General features: G+C 30.9%; 1 protein-coding gene and 1 pseudogene across 1 annotated transcript; one reads left to right on the top strand and one right to left on the bottom strand.

Annotated features, from left to right (window-relative positions):
- Window positions 1–8,220: 8,220 nt before the first annotated feature.
- Window positions 8,221–12,211, top strand: LOC114743666 (U-box domain-containing protein 12-like). Its single transcript, XM_028931883.1, has 2 exons — window positions 8,221–8,828; window positions 11,064–12,211. Exons 1-2 carry the CDS (start codon window positions 8,341–8,343, stop codon window positions 11,920–11,922), a joined length of 1,347 nt encoding a protein of 448 aa, XP_028787716.1. The 5' UTR covers window positions 8,221–8,340; the 3' UTR covers window positions 11,923–12,211.
- A 798-nt stretch (window positions 12,212–13,009) lies between these two features.
- On the bottom strand, window positions 13,010–14,560 carry LOC114743667 (50S ribosomal protein L34, chloroplastic-like; annotated as a pseudogene).
- Window positions 14,561–18,517: the final 3,957 nt, after the last annotated feature.

Genomic DNA, 18,517 nt, shown 5'->3' with positions numbered 1-18,517 from the left:
TTTATGGTGATATGACGCTTCTGTTTTCGATTTTTTTCAAACAAAGTGTATGTTTACTTTTTTAATTTTATATAAGATTTTAGTCTGATTTTTGACTTTTGTAAAATACTCCTCCGATCCTTAATATAGAATCCAATTGTTGAATTAGTCTTGGTTCTAAATATAAGACTTATTTCTCATATTTATCAATTTTCTCTAAATTACCCCTATGGATACTCCCTTAAATATAATCAAGTAGAAAAGGGAGAGGGAGTATTAAGAAAGATGATTATGGTGTTTTAGGAAAAACGTGTCACATTTCTTATAATTAACTAACTTACTTAACTTCCTTAATCTAATCAAATTAGTTAAATGGATTTTATATTAAGAACCGAAAGAGTATCTTTTTAATTGTTTAATATTAATACTGTTAGGCTCAAATTATACTTTTTGTGACAATCATTGTTATTTTTTAAAAATAAATTTAATATGTCAACATTTGAGAATATTATTAACCTTCAAAATTTTAATCACACAATTTTATATAAATAAAGTGATTGTATCAGTGTTGGACAATTGAAAAGATATTTTATAAAATTTAAGAATCTAAATAAAATTTAATGTATAATTAAAGAACCAAAGACACTTTTGTCTTTTCTTTTTTATCCACCAACTATAGATTTTGTGTTTAAGAAGAAACAACAAAGGCTTTATTTGTATGTTCTTTATATTCAATATTTATACATGTATAGCTTTTATGCCATGATGTTGACATTTTACTTTTATTTTTACATTAGTTAATTTTTTTTGCCAGATTTATTTTTTTAATCAGAAATATATAAATATTTTGTCTATAGGATGCATATCCTTGTACATATATCCTAAAATTTTAAATTGTCATAAATCTCCCCCTTCTAATATTCATGATTGAATATCAACTGCAGCAGTTCATTGAACAACTCATTTCGCACGTGTGAAGATAACCCAAATGGAGGAAATGTTCCAATTTGAAGCGGTAGATGTTCATACTGGCGCGAACTGTATAGAAGAAAAATTATAGATTCATTGGCGTAGTGGAGTTTGGAATTTCTTTTTGTATTTTTAATTAGGGTTAAGGGTCCAAAATTCTAAACTATTTTGTGGTGTGTCCAGTACATGATTTTTTTTTATGTATATCTAACATTTTATAGTATTTTGTGATGTAAGTTTATTCTTAAAGTATTAATTTTCTTCAAAAGCAATTATTCTTCTAAAGTATTATTTCATGATCAATTTTAACTTTGTTATTAACTCTTCAACAGGCTCTTTAAGTGAATGTATATCAAACATTATACAGTTTTTTTTTTCAGTCTTTTTTAGGGTGCTAAACGTATTTGAAAAAATATTTTTGAGTATTCAATGAATTACAAAATATTTTACAGTCTTAGATGCATTTAAAAAAAATATTTCAAGATATTAGACGCATCATAAAATAGATTAAAATACTAAATGCACCTGACAAAATATTTTTGGGCTTGATCCACCTCAACCCTTTTTAATAATAATAATTCTTTGTTTTAGTTCAAAAACAAAATCAATAATTCTTCCTCACGAAGCTAACAAATCTCCATTATTAGGATAAAAGTTAGAAATGCATATGCACAAATACTAAAGAATCCATCAAAAACACAACTATCACGTCAAAAGGATGTGAATCCAGCTATTTTTTAAATTACTAGAAGGATTTAAATCCTGATTATTACTATCATACTTTATCCACAATTAATTGATGCAGTAGCATTTTGAAATAATACTATATTATTAAGATCTGACAATTAAAGCAGTATACAATATTAATTTGTATAAATTTAAAAAATTAAATAAATTACTTATTAATTCTAACAAATATAATACAATCTTCTTAGAATATTATCATCCTATGTGATATTAAATTATGTATTAGTTTATAAACTTGATAAATCAATTTGGTAAATAATGATAAGTATGAGAGATATAATATACTAAGATCTTATATTTATGATGAAAATTAATTCCCAAGCTAGACCATATGTTTAGAATTAGGAGTATTATATATTGTGTGTGTGTGTGTGGGGTATTCAAACTTAGAGGCTGCGTTGACATTTCAGTAGTTAGGTTGTGTTTGGCATGAACATTTGGGGGTGGGGTTTGCAATGTTCTATATCTATCTACACACACACATATATATATCGAGTCAAAACTATATATAATGCGAAATGTTTTAACACAAAATCGGGATTTATTTCAGTAATATTGTTAAGCATTTGAATTTAAATAATTTTATTTATAAATTTAGATTTATCACCCATGCATAAAAATTTTGAAAAATGCACTTCACACACAACTTGCTTTCTATATGTATGCATCTTTTTTTTTTCAAGAAAAAAAACCGTTTCTAATCACTATCAGACTTACGGAATCTCACAAACGTTGAGATTTTATACATGACATATTATAATTACCAATAAAATAAACATTCCGAATATCTAATATAAATACACAAAATAGATAACCCGAAGAAAGCTATCTATGCATCCAATTTAATAAATATTCATAAGTGACGGGGTTGCTATAAAAATTATATTACAATAATTAATATTTTCTAATTTATTTAACACACTTTTTTCATGTGTTATATAAATATTCAAAGACGAGTCACATTTTCCACTATAGCTTATCAACAATACGAAGTGATTCTTTACTCTTGTTTTTATATTGTATATTTAATTATTTATTATGCCCAATTTTAAGAATGTGAACAGGGTTTGCATTTAATTTGGTCTTCTTGATCAAATTTGCAACGCCTAAATTTCAGGGGAAAAAACGGATATTAAAATAAAATATTAAAATTATCGAATTACTCTTCTGGTCCTATTTATAAGGTACTTTCAATATATTTTACACAAACCAAGAAAAACCTTAAATTGCATTAACTTTTTATTAAAATATAGTAACTTTTTAATTTTACCCCTATTTAATATATACACTTTTCAAAAAAAATAACTATCTATACTATAATAAATGAAAGACAATATAGTACATTTATTATACAATTCATTATACAAATATAATGAAATAACTTATAAATAAAACAAAAAAATTCTCTTTCTATCTTATAAATAGAATCAGAGGAGTAATTTTCATTTCACTGTTCTATTGGTGAAATTTATATGTGCTACCGACAAATTTGTTATACCCCATAAAAAAGAAGCTTTTCATAAATAGTTTTTTTATTCTCATGAACTAAAGATTTTGCTTAAGCCCCACACGGAATCCATCTACTTGACACAATTACCAATAATTTATTTAAACAATTTTAATGAAATGTATAGTATTATTTCTAAATATATGTGTGAGATATCGGATCTCACAATGTTAACGAAATGTATAGTACTGTATTAATTTCTAAATATAATTTACATACGTGTGAAATGAGCGATGCGTTGTTGTAAATGCATTTTAATGCCAAAAAAGAAAAATAATGGCCTAATATGGAACCCCTTATCTTTAGGGACCATAATTTAATTAATGAACAATTAATTCATCACCCTCGAATGAAGGCAATTTGCCAAAATCCAATCACGCACATTTAAACACATAAATGCATGTGAGAAGTATCAGATCTCAGGCCACACTGATTCAAATCAGATTTTGTGAGCAATCAATAATTACGATTCTGGTTATTATTATAAGTCATTTATAGAAAAAATTTTAGTTCTAAATATAAATCACTTATAAGATACTTATTTATTATTTTTTAATTTTATTCTTTTTAAATTTTTGTTGAAAATAAAGAAAGAAAAGACAGAAGTGAAAATAATTTGTAAATGTAAAGAGAGAAAAATTTTAATGGTAAATTTAAAATTTTTTTTATTAATTTGGTGCATTTTTTGATAAGTTATAATGATGGTACGCAGTAAGAAAGATTCAATGAGCACCTAGCACAGTTGGTAGATGGCTGGGTTCAAACCAGGCCGTATGCATGAAAAAGGCTTTGTTGGGAGAAGCAAAACCTATTTTGATGATTTCTACGTCTTAAGAGGATTAGTCTATAGCTATCCGTTTGGGGATACCATTTGGTTTTTACCAAAAAAAAAAAAAAGATTCAGTGAGCAATTCTTAGCTGGCACGTGTGCAGTGCCTTCAAGTTTATGCTTTTACAAGAAGATTGCATCCACACCTCACGTGCTTCATATCTGCGTTACATCCAAAATTTCCTAAGCATGCGGAATCTCTTCAGGTGTGCGCATATACTTTTGATCCAATTTATAGGATGGTGGGAGGGATTTGTTTTTATCCTCAATATAAATTACTCCTCCGGTCCTTATTATAAGACCTAATTTGACTTTTTATTTGGTTCTAATTATAAGACCCAATCCATTTTCTCTTTTATATTTATGCATTTTTTTTCCAAGATAATCCTTCTAATAATAATAGTTTTAGCCAATATACTTAATTAGCAAGGATATTTTAGGAATAACAACACTTATTTATTATAAATAACCAACTTAACTTACTTCCTTAATCTCCTCAAATAAGTCAATTGGGTCTTATAATTAGGACCGGAGGAGTAATTCATTAAATTTTGGGTAAAAGTCTACCCAGCAAGGTGATATCATCATTTCTCAAGCCTACTTAACACCTTAATTCTTTTAATAGTGCAATTTAACTATAATTTTTTTCCTAATATCTTAGTCTTATTTACAGTGCATCTAGTATTCTAGTCTTATTTTTAGAATCCTGAATGTAACTTAAAAATGTGTCAAAAAAATAAGAAAATAAAACTAATTTTAAGGTAAGGTTAAAGGAGGTTAAATTAGGGGTACACAATAGACAAACTGAATCAGATTAGAGCCCAACCCAAAGTTCGATATGATTTTTGGTCGGGTTGGGTTTCGCAGTCTGTGGTCTAGTCTAGTCTAGTGGTGACCTGAGATCAAGTTAGACTAGACTTAGTCTACCAGACAAATAAACTGGTCTGGGTAGTTCAAGTTCCCAATATTCTTTTCTTTTTTTAATTTTTTTTCTTTATAGAAGCAAGATTTTAATATGATAAAAAATTCACTTAGACTGGACCGAACCGATCCAGGTGGTCTTGTCACTTGGTTTAAAACCTAAGCTAGCCCGAGCAACTAGTTTAGTCTAGTGTAGTTTGATTTTATTATATAGTTTATTTAGACTGAACTAAACTAAATCGGGTCATTTCAAGATGGACTGGATTGGATTAGACCACCCACCCTTAGATTAAATCACTTAGATTGAAAGAAAATGATATGTCCTGCGCACTTAAATGAGAGGAAAGGACGCAGAAGGACCTCATTCTCATCTTCGCCTGCTCTTCACTGTGTTCTCCCATTTAAACTTTTAAAGATAATCCAGTCATTGTATATCTTGTGGAGAAGGATCTTGGACGTTCATTACGGTGTTATATATTTCCTAGGTGATTAAAGATCTATAAATATGGTTTTAGACACAATTTTTTTTCTTTTTGATTTAAAGTGATTCTCAGCGTCGCTAATTATCTTTTTATTTTATTTTATTTATCTGAAAAGATCTTATTGCTTAACATTGAGTTTATTTAAGAATGATGCTCTATTCAAAATTGTTGATTTCGGCTCAAACTCTTAATTTTTATTCTAAACAAATTATAATCATTCAATTAATTTAAATGATCTAAAATTTCAAAAAATAAAGAATTATCTACGGTCGATAAATTTTGGTATAGTATTCAGCCTAATTTTATAATTTAGATTATTTTCATGATTCGAATCATTTGGAAATAATATTCGATTCCGGCGTGCAAAAACTTTGAATCGGTCAATATGGACCCTACCCAATAAGTATTCGACTATTACAGATGAAATTAGTTGAAATGGATGAGGTCCAATTATATCATAATTGTCCCCCACCACAAAGGGCTTGTTTGGAGCTCCGTTCAAAATGGGCTTTTAAGTAAGTTCACGTAAGTCGAGACAAAACTCTCCTCACATACTTACCTCGTATTCCGTAAATCACGTTTGAAAAGCTACTTATAAGTCAATCCAAACAAGCCCAATATAAAGACCGAATCAATATCTCTATTAATAAGATAAACGTTTAAATACTCCTCCAGTCTTTAATATAAAATCTATTTAACTAATTTATTAGATTAAAAAAGTTAGGTAAGTTAGTTAATTATAAAAAATATGATATTTTTGCCTAAAAAAATATAATCATCTTTCTTAATATCCTTCATCTCTTACTTACTTGACTTACTTGATTATGGTTTAAAGAGTATTCATATGGGTAATTTAGAAAAAATTGATAAATATGAGAAATGACTCTTATATTTAAGATCAAAATTAACTTAACAATTAGGTTATATATTAAGGACTGGAAGAGTATCATCTAATCATAAATAATTACTATAAAATATACTCCCATATTTGATTAATTTAAACGTTTCTTTTGATGGGAAGGCGCTTGAAAGAAGGAGGGGGGCAGAAATAATTTGACATGATTAGTTGCCATTTTATTATTTATTATTATTTTAAAACAATTTTAGGTTACATTGAACACAGTGCACAATATGCAAATCTTAAATACAGAAATCTGTGTCAGATGAGCTATTAAATTATTAAAAAAAAATTAGCTGTTAAGTTAGGGAGATCAACAACTGTACTTTCTTATACTTTCTCAATCTCGAGGTCGAATTTAAATTTGGTAGGAAAATTACGTACGAGGGACATAAGTTTATAAAATTTAAAATTAGAGACCTATAATATAAATTTCAAATTATTCAGAAAGTTTGAAATGCGCGTAAGTTTGTCCCGACTCATGAATGAACAACTATCCAACTCTTTTATTTTCAAAATTTACCAACAAAACATTTTTGGGATACAAGAAGTTTAAATTACTCCTTATTGGGTGCTAAATTCATAAAAATTTAAAAATATTTAAATTAGTTATTTGTAAATTATATATATATATAATTTTTTTAAAAATACTTCTTTTAATGATTGGCATTTAAAACTAATCCTTTAATTAAATTTGGTTAGATTTATGAAATGAATAGGGAGAGTTTAAAATTAAAAAAATTACAAATTTCAAGAATACGATGAATTGAGGTTTTTCAGTCAAAATTGAAACAGGCTTCTCTACCGACTTTTTTTTTTTTTTGCCAACATACTAACTCCTTATATTTAATATTGTAGAAAATATAAATAAATCATTGTATGTGGTGCTGGGCAAAAATAAAGAAAAATAAAAAGATAAAACTGGGAGAGTTTTAGAATTATTATTAATTTTTTAAATAAATTTTTAGACATTTTGTCTCACCCATTGTTCTCTCAGTCTAAAAAACTGAAAAAGTATCATGCACAAGTTACTATTCAGGAATGTTGAACCCACAGTTTTTGAAGTTATAACCTAAATTTCTTGGAGTTATAAATTTTTTAAAAATCAATATAAAATACCTACTTAATCAATTCAAAAATATTCAAAAAGTTAGTTAAATTTTATTATTTTCAATAATTATTTAAAAAACTATATATGACTTTACCTAAAATATCTGCTTATTTAACTATGTAAATTGTAGAGGGAGATTATTCAATAATATAAGGAAAAAAAGAGTGGGAAAAAAACTACCCAAAAAGTATTATAAAGAAAAATTTTAATGAGGAGACAAACTAAATAAATGTTTTTTTTTTTTACATTTAGAACTAATCAGTAAAATACATTCATCAACCAAGTCCTATACTGAGAATAAAATATTTAGCAAGTTGTTCTCTTAATGTAAAATTATTTCTTCAACAAACTATTTATAATATATAAAAAATTATCAATATATGGTTACAAATCAAAGGGGACTATGAATAGAGAGAGTTCAAATTCCTATAAATAAAACTTTGTAGGATTACCAGAAAATTCATAAATCATCTTATTCTTCTTCAATTTTCAAACATTATTTTACTGGAAGGACATTTTTATCCACTCATCTCATGACAAACTAAACCTTCTGACTAATTTGAATGCTTAAAGTCACTTTTATTGTAAAGTTTACAAAAATATTGCTCCTATATGTATTTTTCCTGTTCATTATATACAAATATATATTTAGTGTAAATAAATATATGAACAGAACATCATGTGTGGGAATTATACTGTGCCCTCGCGGGTGCTCTGTGCTTCCCCTGTTTCTGGAACTCACAGAGCTCCTTCCTGTTCTCTCTCTCTCTATCTCTCTCTTCTTTGTCTCAAATAGGAACAAATTTATAAAAAGGAGAACAAACCCAAAAAGGTTCTTCAATTCATAAGAGTTTCATCAATCTCTCTCTTTCTGTGTCCCACAGTCACAAGCCAAACATGCCTTCATCTTCTTCCTTTTGGACTGTATCTTCCATAAACCTTCAATTCTTCACCAGAATCAGACGTTTTCTTCAATCCAAATCTTCTCGGAAGCGCAACCAAAAGTCCGATCAATTTCGCGTATCAAAATCCAAATCAGAGAGCAACGACAAGAAGAATGAGAAGGCAGAGGTTGAAAAGCTTGAAACGATTAAAGTTATGGAGAAACAGAGTGAGAGTATTGAGGAGGAGGAGGAGGAGAAGGAAGAGTTTTGTGAGATTTTGCTGCAGCGGTCTGTGAAGAAGCTCCACTTTGGTGATTGGGAGGAGAAGGAGATTGCAGCGAAAGAGATTGAAACTATGGCGAAACGCGATGTCAGGGCTCGCAAGCTGATCATTGAGCTCGGCGTGGTGCCGGTGCTCGTCTCTATGGTGGCTTCCGATGCATCCAGCCGCCGGACTTCTGCCGTCATGGCGTTGATTCAGCTCGCTGATGGTAGCTTCACGTAAGTTTTACAATTCTGACGTAATTTTCCTATTTTCTCAAACATATTTAAATCCTTTTTAGGAATCTGTGCATTGTTTCATGCTCTGTTATTATCTTAATTAATTACAATATGAAATCCTACTTATTATTTATAAATAGTACTCTATCGGTTTTTAATATAAAAAGTTAGTTGAATATTCAATTCGATTCTAAGTATAAAACCTCGATACAATTTATCTTCAATATTTATCTATTTTGATTTCAATTAATCCACATGGTAATTGTACATATTAAGAAGCTTTTATCAAAGAGTAGTTTTAATGTACATAATGAATAAGAATATCTTAAGAAAAACAACATTACTTTATTATAAATGACTAACTTAACTAATTTTCTTAATATCAGTAGATTAATTATCTAGTTCTTATATTAAGAAATAAATATAGTATTTTTTTGTCAGAACTAATTTATAAATAGTACAACTTATTAAAAAAAATTTAATATTATATATAAATGGGAAATTTTGAGTTCCCCTGAAATGTTGATGTCGGGTTGGTTTTGTTGATTATTTAGGTGTTTAGATGGTGGCTATTGTTTGATTTTTGGTTTGAAATCATTACATTGAAAAGATTTTCCATAAGTGGGCGGGCGGTAGAATGAATAGTGGAAAATTAGTTCCGTGCAGCTTCAAAATTCTTACAACTTATGGGCTAGCATTCATAATTTTAATTTAAAATTCTATTATAAATCAAGTCATATATAATTGAAGATAATGAATAAAAAATAATACATTAAACAATAAATTTTACTCATCTATGTCACACATTCTTTTTTAACATATACTACCTCCGGTCCTTAATATAAGACCCAATTTGACTTTTATTTTGATCCTAAATATATAACCCCAATCCACTTTATCTCTTATATTTATACATTTTTTTTCCAAAGAAGCCTTTCTAATAATAAGAGTTCTAGTCAATATACTTGATTAGTAAAAATATTTTAGAAAAAACAACACCTATTTAAAACAAATAACTAACTCAACTTACTTCTTTAGTCTCATCAAATTAATCAACTGGCTCTTATAATTAGGACCACAGGTAGTATATTATAAAGAATATAATTTATTTACAACTTTTGCTTAACTTGGTGTTGATAGAAGTGTACTTGTCTGAGTCAATCTCCACTATTAGGTGCAAGCACGAATGCTTGTTACATATTATCTTTAGCATGCTTTTGTTGTCTTTTTCTTGTCAACTTGTTTATGTAAATAATATAACATTAACATTCTTCAATAGCATCAGGATTAGAGTAAATATACAATCATTATACTTCAGAATTACAAAGAAGTGGCCGTAATCTTTGGCCGGCATGGTCCAAGTGGTATCTTACAAAATTTCATTTACTCTTAGAAAAATTACATTATACAAAACTTCCATAAATTGCGTTTGGGTAAGAAACCCCCTAATTATTTTTTTTTAAAAGCATGTAACTCCCTCACATCAATTATTTTGTTATTTCACTGTTGGAACAAAAAATTATTGACCACACAATTATCCCCTTAGTCTGAGTTATTTGTAGATAACGTCTTAATCTTTGATGTACGACGTTGATTGTTGAACCAAAACAAGATGAAATCCAGAGTGATCTTCTATAGGGTGAAATGCTTTAGAAGTAATCAGTGTAATTAAATTTCCAACGATGACACTAAATCTGATAATATAAAATCTTGCCACTATTTTGGGATCCTCAAAATCCCACTGGCGCCCACATTCATCAATGTGCAATTTCAGTAGTATTAGTTGGAACTTGGAAGAATAAAACATAACCATAATTAAATCTCCAGAATACACATGCTACCTCAATGCCAGCTATGTTAATAATAAAAATATTTATCGAAGCAGTATTTTGTCTTTAGATTTCATTAATTGCATATTATAAAATATATGGCAGTTGAAAAAGATCCCTCCACATAATCTTTAAATTTATACTGTCAAGTCTAGTTTGTTGACCTGCTCTTTCCAACACTGATACTGATCCCAGATTCTGATTGACTTCTGTCACCTTAAAAGGGTTTATTTAAAATGTCGTCTGTGATATCAAAGCTAAAATATGTTCACTGAGCCTAGTGGGAAGTTGATTGAATAATTTAGACAAGTCAGTACATTATATTTGATATTCGTTTTGAACCTAACTTTGACTTAGTTGAAACATGTTTTTGTTTCTTTACCTAAAGAGTTTGTTCTTTCTTTAGGAACAAGGCCATGATAGTGGAGGCAGGAATATTATCCAAATTACCTAAGAGGACTGACCTTATGGACGAATCAACAAGAAGTCAAATTGCAGAGTTGCTTCTGTCATTATCATCTTTGGCAACCACACAATTCCCTTTTGCATCACTGGACTTTCTCCCATTTCTCAGAGACATTCTGCGGTCAAACTCAAGCTTTGACACAAAAGAGTTATGCCTAGGAGCCTTATTCAATCTCTCAACTGTCTTAGAGAATGCAGGGCCCTTGGTTTCTGGTGGGTTTGTCCCTATTCTTTTAGAACTTTCCTCAGAAAAACAAGTTTCTGAGAAGGCTCTGGCCTCTCTGGGAAACTTAATTGTTACACTGATGGGGAAGAAAGCAATAGAAGAAAGCTCAATGGTGCCAGAGAGCTTGATAGATATTTTGTCGTGGGAAGATAAGCCAAAATGTCAAGAGATTTCTGCTTATATTTTGATGATTCTTGCTCATCAAAGCTCATCACAGAGACAGAAAATGGCCAACGCAGGGATTGTCCATGTGCTTCTTGAAGTGGTTCTCCTAGGAAGCACTTTGGCTCAGAAGAGAGCTTCAAAACTCTTGCAATGGTTTAAGGATGAAAGGCAAGTGAGAATGGGCCCACATTCGGGCCCACAAACATCCAGAACAGTCATGTCCATGGGTTCACCTATGAATGAAATGGAAGCAAGAGAAGGAAAGAGAATGATGAAGAGTTTGGTCAAAGAGAGTTTATATAGGAATATGGAAACAATTACAGAGAGGGCAAATATTGCTGCTGCAGAATCTTCTTCTAAGCTCAAGTCTTTAATAATCAGCACAAGTTCCAAGAGTTTGCCTTACTGATTGAGCTTTCTTCTCTTCCATTTTCTTTTTAGACTTTTCAATCTAATTTGTTCTACAGCTATGGCATCATTTAGTAGGAAAGGAGATGCAAATGATGACCCTTTCGGCGAAAATCTCACCGACATTTGTATATCTAGACTAGTATCAATGAAAAGTTTTCAGACGCAAGAGCTTGTGTACCTATAGGAGTTCTATTTGTAGGATAATAGACTGGTCTGAAACTCAACTTGAATAATCTAGACATTAGCCTGAGTAGGACCCAATCTAATTCTAGGCTTGAAGAGAGAGATCACAGTTCAAGACCAAAAATATGCATAAGCTGTTTTCTTAATTCTTTCTGAGCTGTCTTTTCATAATGAATCATCTTACTTTTGTCTAAAACCCACTTGCGATCCAATCTGCTTATAGACAGCCAAATTCTCTATTAACGACCTTAATACAGTTTTATTTTTAATATGATATTGTTTACACAGAATAAAAATGTATTAATTCCACTATGATTGATTTGACCACAGTTCAACTAAGGTTAGACAAACAAACTTTGAACCAATGTCACACCAATTCAACCACCGATTTGGTTTTCAGAACATTATTGTTCGCTGCCTCTGGTAATCCCCACAGGCACAGTAGATAGTAGATATCACAAAACTAAGCCAAATCAGAAAACTTCCCTACTGCTTTCTGATACGTCCTTACAATTAAGTAAAAACAAATATCATACCACTTACCCAGTGTAAACTTTGAAGATTAATCAGAATTCAATAAAATAATGAATCTTGAGGCACAGTTGTACCTCTAATCACTATAAATGAAGCAGACAAACATGAATGAAATATCAAATGGCTTAACCATTAGCGCCATTAAGATCGCTCCACTAAAATATGGGGAGGGAAGGAAAGGTCATTGTTGAGTCTCAAACCTTTAGTCTGTGGTACCCTCTAATGTAAAGGAACGTGCTGACACTTTCACAAGTGATGCGTTGGTTTTAACATGAAACGGACCCTTTGCAATAGACAAGATGAGTTTGAAACGAGTGGAGTAAAGATGAAATGCATGTGAAAATGTAAACAATTAGAACAGGCAGAAATGAAAAACAAGTTGTAGAAACCAATGGTTACAAGGCGAATATAGCAAAAATGGGGAACATCCTACATGCATAACTAACTGCCAAAAGTGACTGACTTCATTTCAATAAGGGCGATGGATAGCAACATCTTTGCAACAACTAACATGGAATTAACAAGATCAGTTGATCATAAGAAAGAATAAATTTTTCAAATATAGAGATTACAGAAACCAATAGTTCAAGGGGGAAACTAGGAACTTAAATAAATTCATAGGAAGTAAAGCTTTTACCTAATGAAATAGGAAAAACTAAGCACGTTTGCCACTGTTTGGATTCGACTTTGGGCAAAGGACCTTCCGCCCCTTGGCACGTCGCGCTTAAGTATTGCTCTTCCACTTGTGGTTCTCATCCGTCTGCGAAAACCATGAGTCCGTGCCAGTGATTTTCTTGACCTGTTCCTCTTGGTCATACAAAGAGCAGCTTTGCCTGCCCTTACAACTAGTCTGCCACCATTTCCCCTTCTAATACCAACATTAGGTTTTAAATCCAGACACAGGGATAAACCTGAAAATTGAAAATCAGCTTAGAGACAGTCAACCTAAATCTGAAGAAAGATTTTTCTTGCATATTTCCTGAAAGTATAAACAATTAAGAATGCCAAAAGGTCCCAAAAATAAGAAAATCAAACGAAGTTCCGAATGGCATACATAACAACTCAGTCACCTCCTCCTCATTGATATTTGTCAGTTACCTGAGAGAACTGTAGCCAAATCTGAAAAAAGTCTTTTATTATATACTTCCAAAAGAGTAATGACTAATTAGCTGATTAAGCATGATGAAAGCAGAAAGCCAGAACATCAATGACGTTTCTGCATAATATTCACTATTGAGAACAACACATTCTCCTGTTCCTCATTGACATCTACCTTAAAGAGATAGAACAGGAATTATTCACTTAGCATTGTAATTATAAAGTAAGTGTTCAGAGAGAGTTTAAATCAGCTCTGTTCTCCTCGTTTAGTCTAACCACCTCTATTATCACTCACAAGCCATCTCAAAAGTGGTTGCTACGAAAAATAAAGGAAAAACCCCCAAATTTCCTTGTGGTTCTCACGTGTTAGCCTCTGTTCAGTTCAAAATTTTAATTTCCGCCTGTTAACACAGCAAGCCCACTACGAAACTGCTACAAAAATTTGAAATTTCATTTCAATTAAACCAAACTATGCAGACAAATTTCAGCACTAGTCACAGTAAGATTTGGAAAAAAAACTACATTCGGCGGAAAAGAATCGAGTTTATGCATAAGTACCGGAAACAGAAGAGGGGAAAGAGAGAGAGGAAGAAGAGCAGAGGAAGGAGGAGTGAAGCAGCGAAGAGCGAGCGGCTGAGGAGTTGTGGGAAACATTCAAGGAAAGCGACCTGGGTCTCGAAGAACCAGTAAGGAATGTGAGGGAAGCTGAAGTACTTCGAGCTCTCATGCCTCCACAGGTTACCGAAGGGGACAGCTTTAACGCCATTGTCGAGGAAGCCATTATCTTGTTTTGCCTCTGTTCTTGTTTCTCTCCTCCGTTTGTTATCCCAACATCTTATCCTGAAAATGGCCTTTTCGTTTGAACAAAACATAATAAATTTTGGAAGTCCCTTCCTCTTCATCACGTCGGGGTCAGATGGTGCGGTTCTAAGACTTTCAACTTTGAGATGCATGGTTCGAGCCGAGCATTTTGCAACTTGTGCCCTGGAATATTTTTCATTGGCTATAACCCCTTTTTTTTGAAAAAAAAATCCCTTTATATTTATACTAATTTAATTCATTAATCGAAATTTTAATTGTTTCGTAACGTTTTCTTTATTTTCTAGCATGTCTGGCAAGCTAGAACTCATGAAGTTATTCATAAGGTCCAAGAAAAAGCTAATCTTGGTAATTTTTTTTAAAAGATACATGAGTAATAAAAGTTGGTCCACAATGCGACTCATAATTTATAAAAATGTGGGCTTGAGTCTCATTATTAATACAAAAACCTTATTGGTAAATAAAGCATTTTTAAAATTTCAAAACTCATCGTAACCTTATGAATTTTAAAGACTACCTCATCTAAATTAAACTTTAAAGATATGTATGTAATTTTTTTTATGGTAGAGTAAAGTGTAACAAATTACATTTTTAAAGGGTTTAACAAAATGCCTTAAATTATTTGTATTGAAACTATCATTTGATATAAATTCTATTAACATGTGCAATCAATAAGTAGAGCTGTCAATAAGGATCAGTCTGGTTCTAAAGGGTTAGGCCCTTGAAGGGCCAGGGCCTAAAAGACCAGCCCTTTAAAGCCCACATACCTTAAAATTATCTAATTATTAAAGCCTGGTCCTTAGACATGCGGGCTCCAGGCTTAAAAAGGCTGGTCCTTTTATGTTATTTTTTAAAATTTAAATTCTTTTAATTATTTTAAAATAAAAAATAAAACAACAAAACTTCTAAGATTTTTTTATTCAAATTATAAATATAAGTAAAATAAATTAGTGGTGTATAGAAAAAAAAAATTAAATGTCAATAAACTATTGTCCAAAATAAAAAAAAATAAAAATCTAACAAAACACAAAAAACAAAAGATAAAAACCTAGCAGTTAAAGATTAATAATATCAACATCATTATTATCTTTATCTTCATTTTCATCAGTATCATCAAGATCACAATATTTGATTGTTTTTTACTACAAGTGAGCTCTTCTTTAGTGATAAAAATATTAAGATTTTGTCTTCATTTACCTTATCTAAAATAAAACTATGCAGTAGTTATAAGTACAAATAAGAGCCTGAATATTTGTTCGAATAAGAAAAGTTTTACACTTTGTTAAGATATGTAAACCGATGGTAAATGAAGATCTACTAGCTATTATGGTGATGAAAATGTTAAGAATATCAGCTACCATTTTGAAAGAATTAAAAATTGATTTTAATTGTTCTTCCACAAGTCCAAGACATTTAATTCTTTTCAATTATCTAGCTTGAATATTGATTCTTCTAAGTATTTTTCTAATTTAAATTTATTCATAAAACACTAATCTCTAACTTTATAAATATATTGATAATAATAATAAAAAATAGGCGGGTTTAAAAGGGCTAGCTTTGGCCCTAAAAGGTTGGCCTTTTTATTTTTGAGCCCTATAGGGCTAGTCTTTTTAAGTCCAATTTCTTTTTAAACCACCTAAAATACAAGCCTGGTCTTCCATTTAAAAGGACTGGCCTGATGGGTTTGGCCCGTTTTGACAGCTCTAATAATAAGGATAATTCTTTATAAAAAAAAAACAATAATAAATATGGAGTTAAACCAACATCTATCTAATTAATTCTTATATCCAAGACATGAAGTAATATATGTATAATTTTCAATACCAATTATAATTTCATATTACTCCAACATATTTCATCTTTACAGTAAATGACCTGTTTGGCGTCAAATATAAATAGGAACGAAAAACAGGAACTGAGCTAAATTCTCTCCAAGTAGAAAATCTCCCACTTAATATGCAAAACTTTATGCTTAGAACTTCCCAACGATGGATGTGATGGCAAGAAGTGGCATTTGGAAGTGTAGTGGACTCAACATTTAGGTTTTAGCAAAACAAATTTAATTTGTTAGAGATGGAAAATTGTTATGATTCTTGTTGGAAAGAGATAGATATTTGTGGATCTCACATATATGTTAGGTAAGGTCAACCTTTCTTTTTATTTTTACTATTCTTTACTCGAAGAAAATCTTATATCTACACAAAAATCTCCCTTATAAATATTGAAGTTCTCTTTTCGAGAAAAGACATTACTTTGTTACTGACCGAACATAATAAAAATATTTCCTTTAACCTTTTTCCTTTCCTCATATTTAAGGTGCATAAAAATGCCATAAATGCACTCTTTGAAATTTTCATCCTCTTGCAAATCCTATATATTCTTCAAGACAAACATCAGATCAGACGTCTAACAAAAGAAATAATATAAATCAGAGGCCATCTATTTGAGTTAAAAAAAAAACAGAGAGAGAGAGAGAAATCTCCAAATTGTGTACCAGATGAAACCAGAAAGAAGTCCCCATTAAGTTCAAATATTGAATAATCAAAACATGAATGACTAGCCAATTCAAAAATGGTCAAATGGTACATGGAGATGGATCTAGATTTATTAACTGCAAAATCCAAATCAAAACTAAATAATTAATCACCATCTTTGATCTTGTGATATTTGATGGATCTTGGTTGAAACCATACACCTTTCAATTCCCTGCGTGGCTTCGATTCATCATCATCATCATGATCTTCGTCATAATCATCAAGAAACTCGTGTGAAATCACACGATCATTAACACCACCTTTAAGAACCATAGTCCCACATACTGATATAGAACAACAAGGATCCTCTATTCCAAGAAGTTTCTTCATCTTATCAGAATTGGAAGAGAAAGGTTCTTTATGAATCCAACTCTTATCTACCCAATAGTCCAATGTTTTGTTACCAGTACTCTTACTACCCTTAGGGCTTCTGGGTTTAATTTCATAGTTCATCCATTTCATTGTATCATATTCAAAGGCCACTAACTTGTTAAATTCATCCAAGAAGTGAAAAGCTCTTTCATGAAGAGCAATACTTTTAATCTTACCAAAGTCTGGCCATAAATGCCTATGAAAGCTCCATTCTGATTCACCACGACGAAGCAAACAAAGCTTCAGTTTTGCATAATTCTTACGTTTGACGACCGCGACAACACAATCTGGATCTGTAGGATAAGATGAAAATGCTGCAAAAATGTCTGATTCTGCAGATTCTGATTGTTCTGAGATTAATGGACATTGTGGGATTTCTATTTTGGCCCTAGAAAATGGGCAGAAGAAGGAGAGTGATTTCCTATTCTTGCAGTACAAAAGGAACCATCCTACGAAGATGCCAGACATTTTGCTTCGGCCATTTCTTGAATCTCAATCCGAAAGATTCTATCGTCGTTGGTTAATAGAGAACACCGAGCAGATTCACCGTACAGCAGGAACCATGGTTTGGGTACTGAGGATTCGATTTCCGCCGAAGAATTTGAACAAGAAGATCTCCAGTAGTTGCAGACACCACGGAAACTGAGAAGATCAATTAACCCTAATTGATCTGAGATCATTGAGGTAAGATCGCTATGAAGATCAGACCAGGGTTTTTCCTCCATTTTCATTCTGCCAGTTAAAGGAAGAAAGATATAGCTTTCTAAGTTCAGAGAACAGTCATCTAGATTCGAACAAAATACACTTTGGTTCTTAAAAATTTGTACTTCAATTCAAAACTCACATGATATTCATAAACATCTTTAACTAATAATTAATAACTACATAAAAGAACTACTCGATCAAGGAACAACTAACTAGAAACGTCACAATCGTATGCGGTGTATAAAGCAGAAAAGACTGATCGATAAAGAAGAAATGAGGGTTTTTGGCGTACCGTTTTAATTCTGGCGGAGGCATAAGAATATTGGAACTGATGAAGAGGGATAAGTT

This window comes from Neltuma alba, unplaced genomic scaffold (genome assembly GCF_004799145.2).
Source record: "Neltuma alba isolate B1F8T4 unplaced genomic scaffold, ASM479914v2 tig00004086_pilon, whole genome shotgun sequence".
Classification (NCBI taxonomy): domain Eukaryota; kingdom Viridiplantae; phylum Streptophyta; class Magnoliopsida; order Fabales; family Fabaceae; genus Neltuma; species Neltuma alba.
Note: the sequence above shows the minus strand (reverse complement) of the source record. Positions and strands in the feature narration are given on the sequence as shown.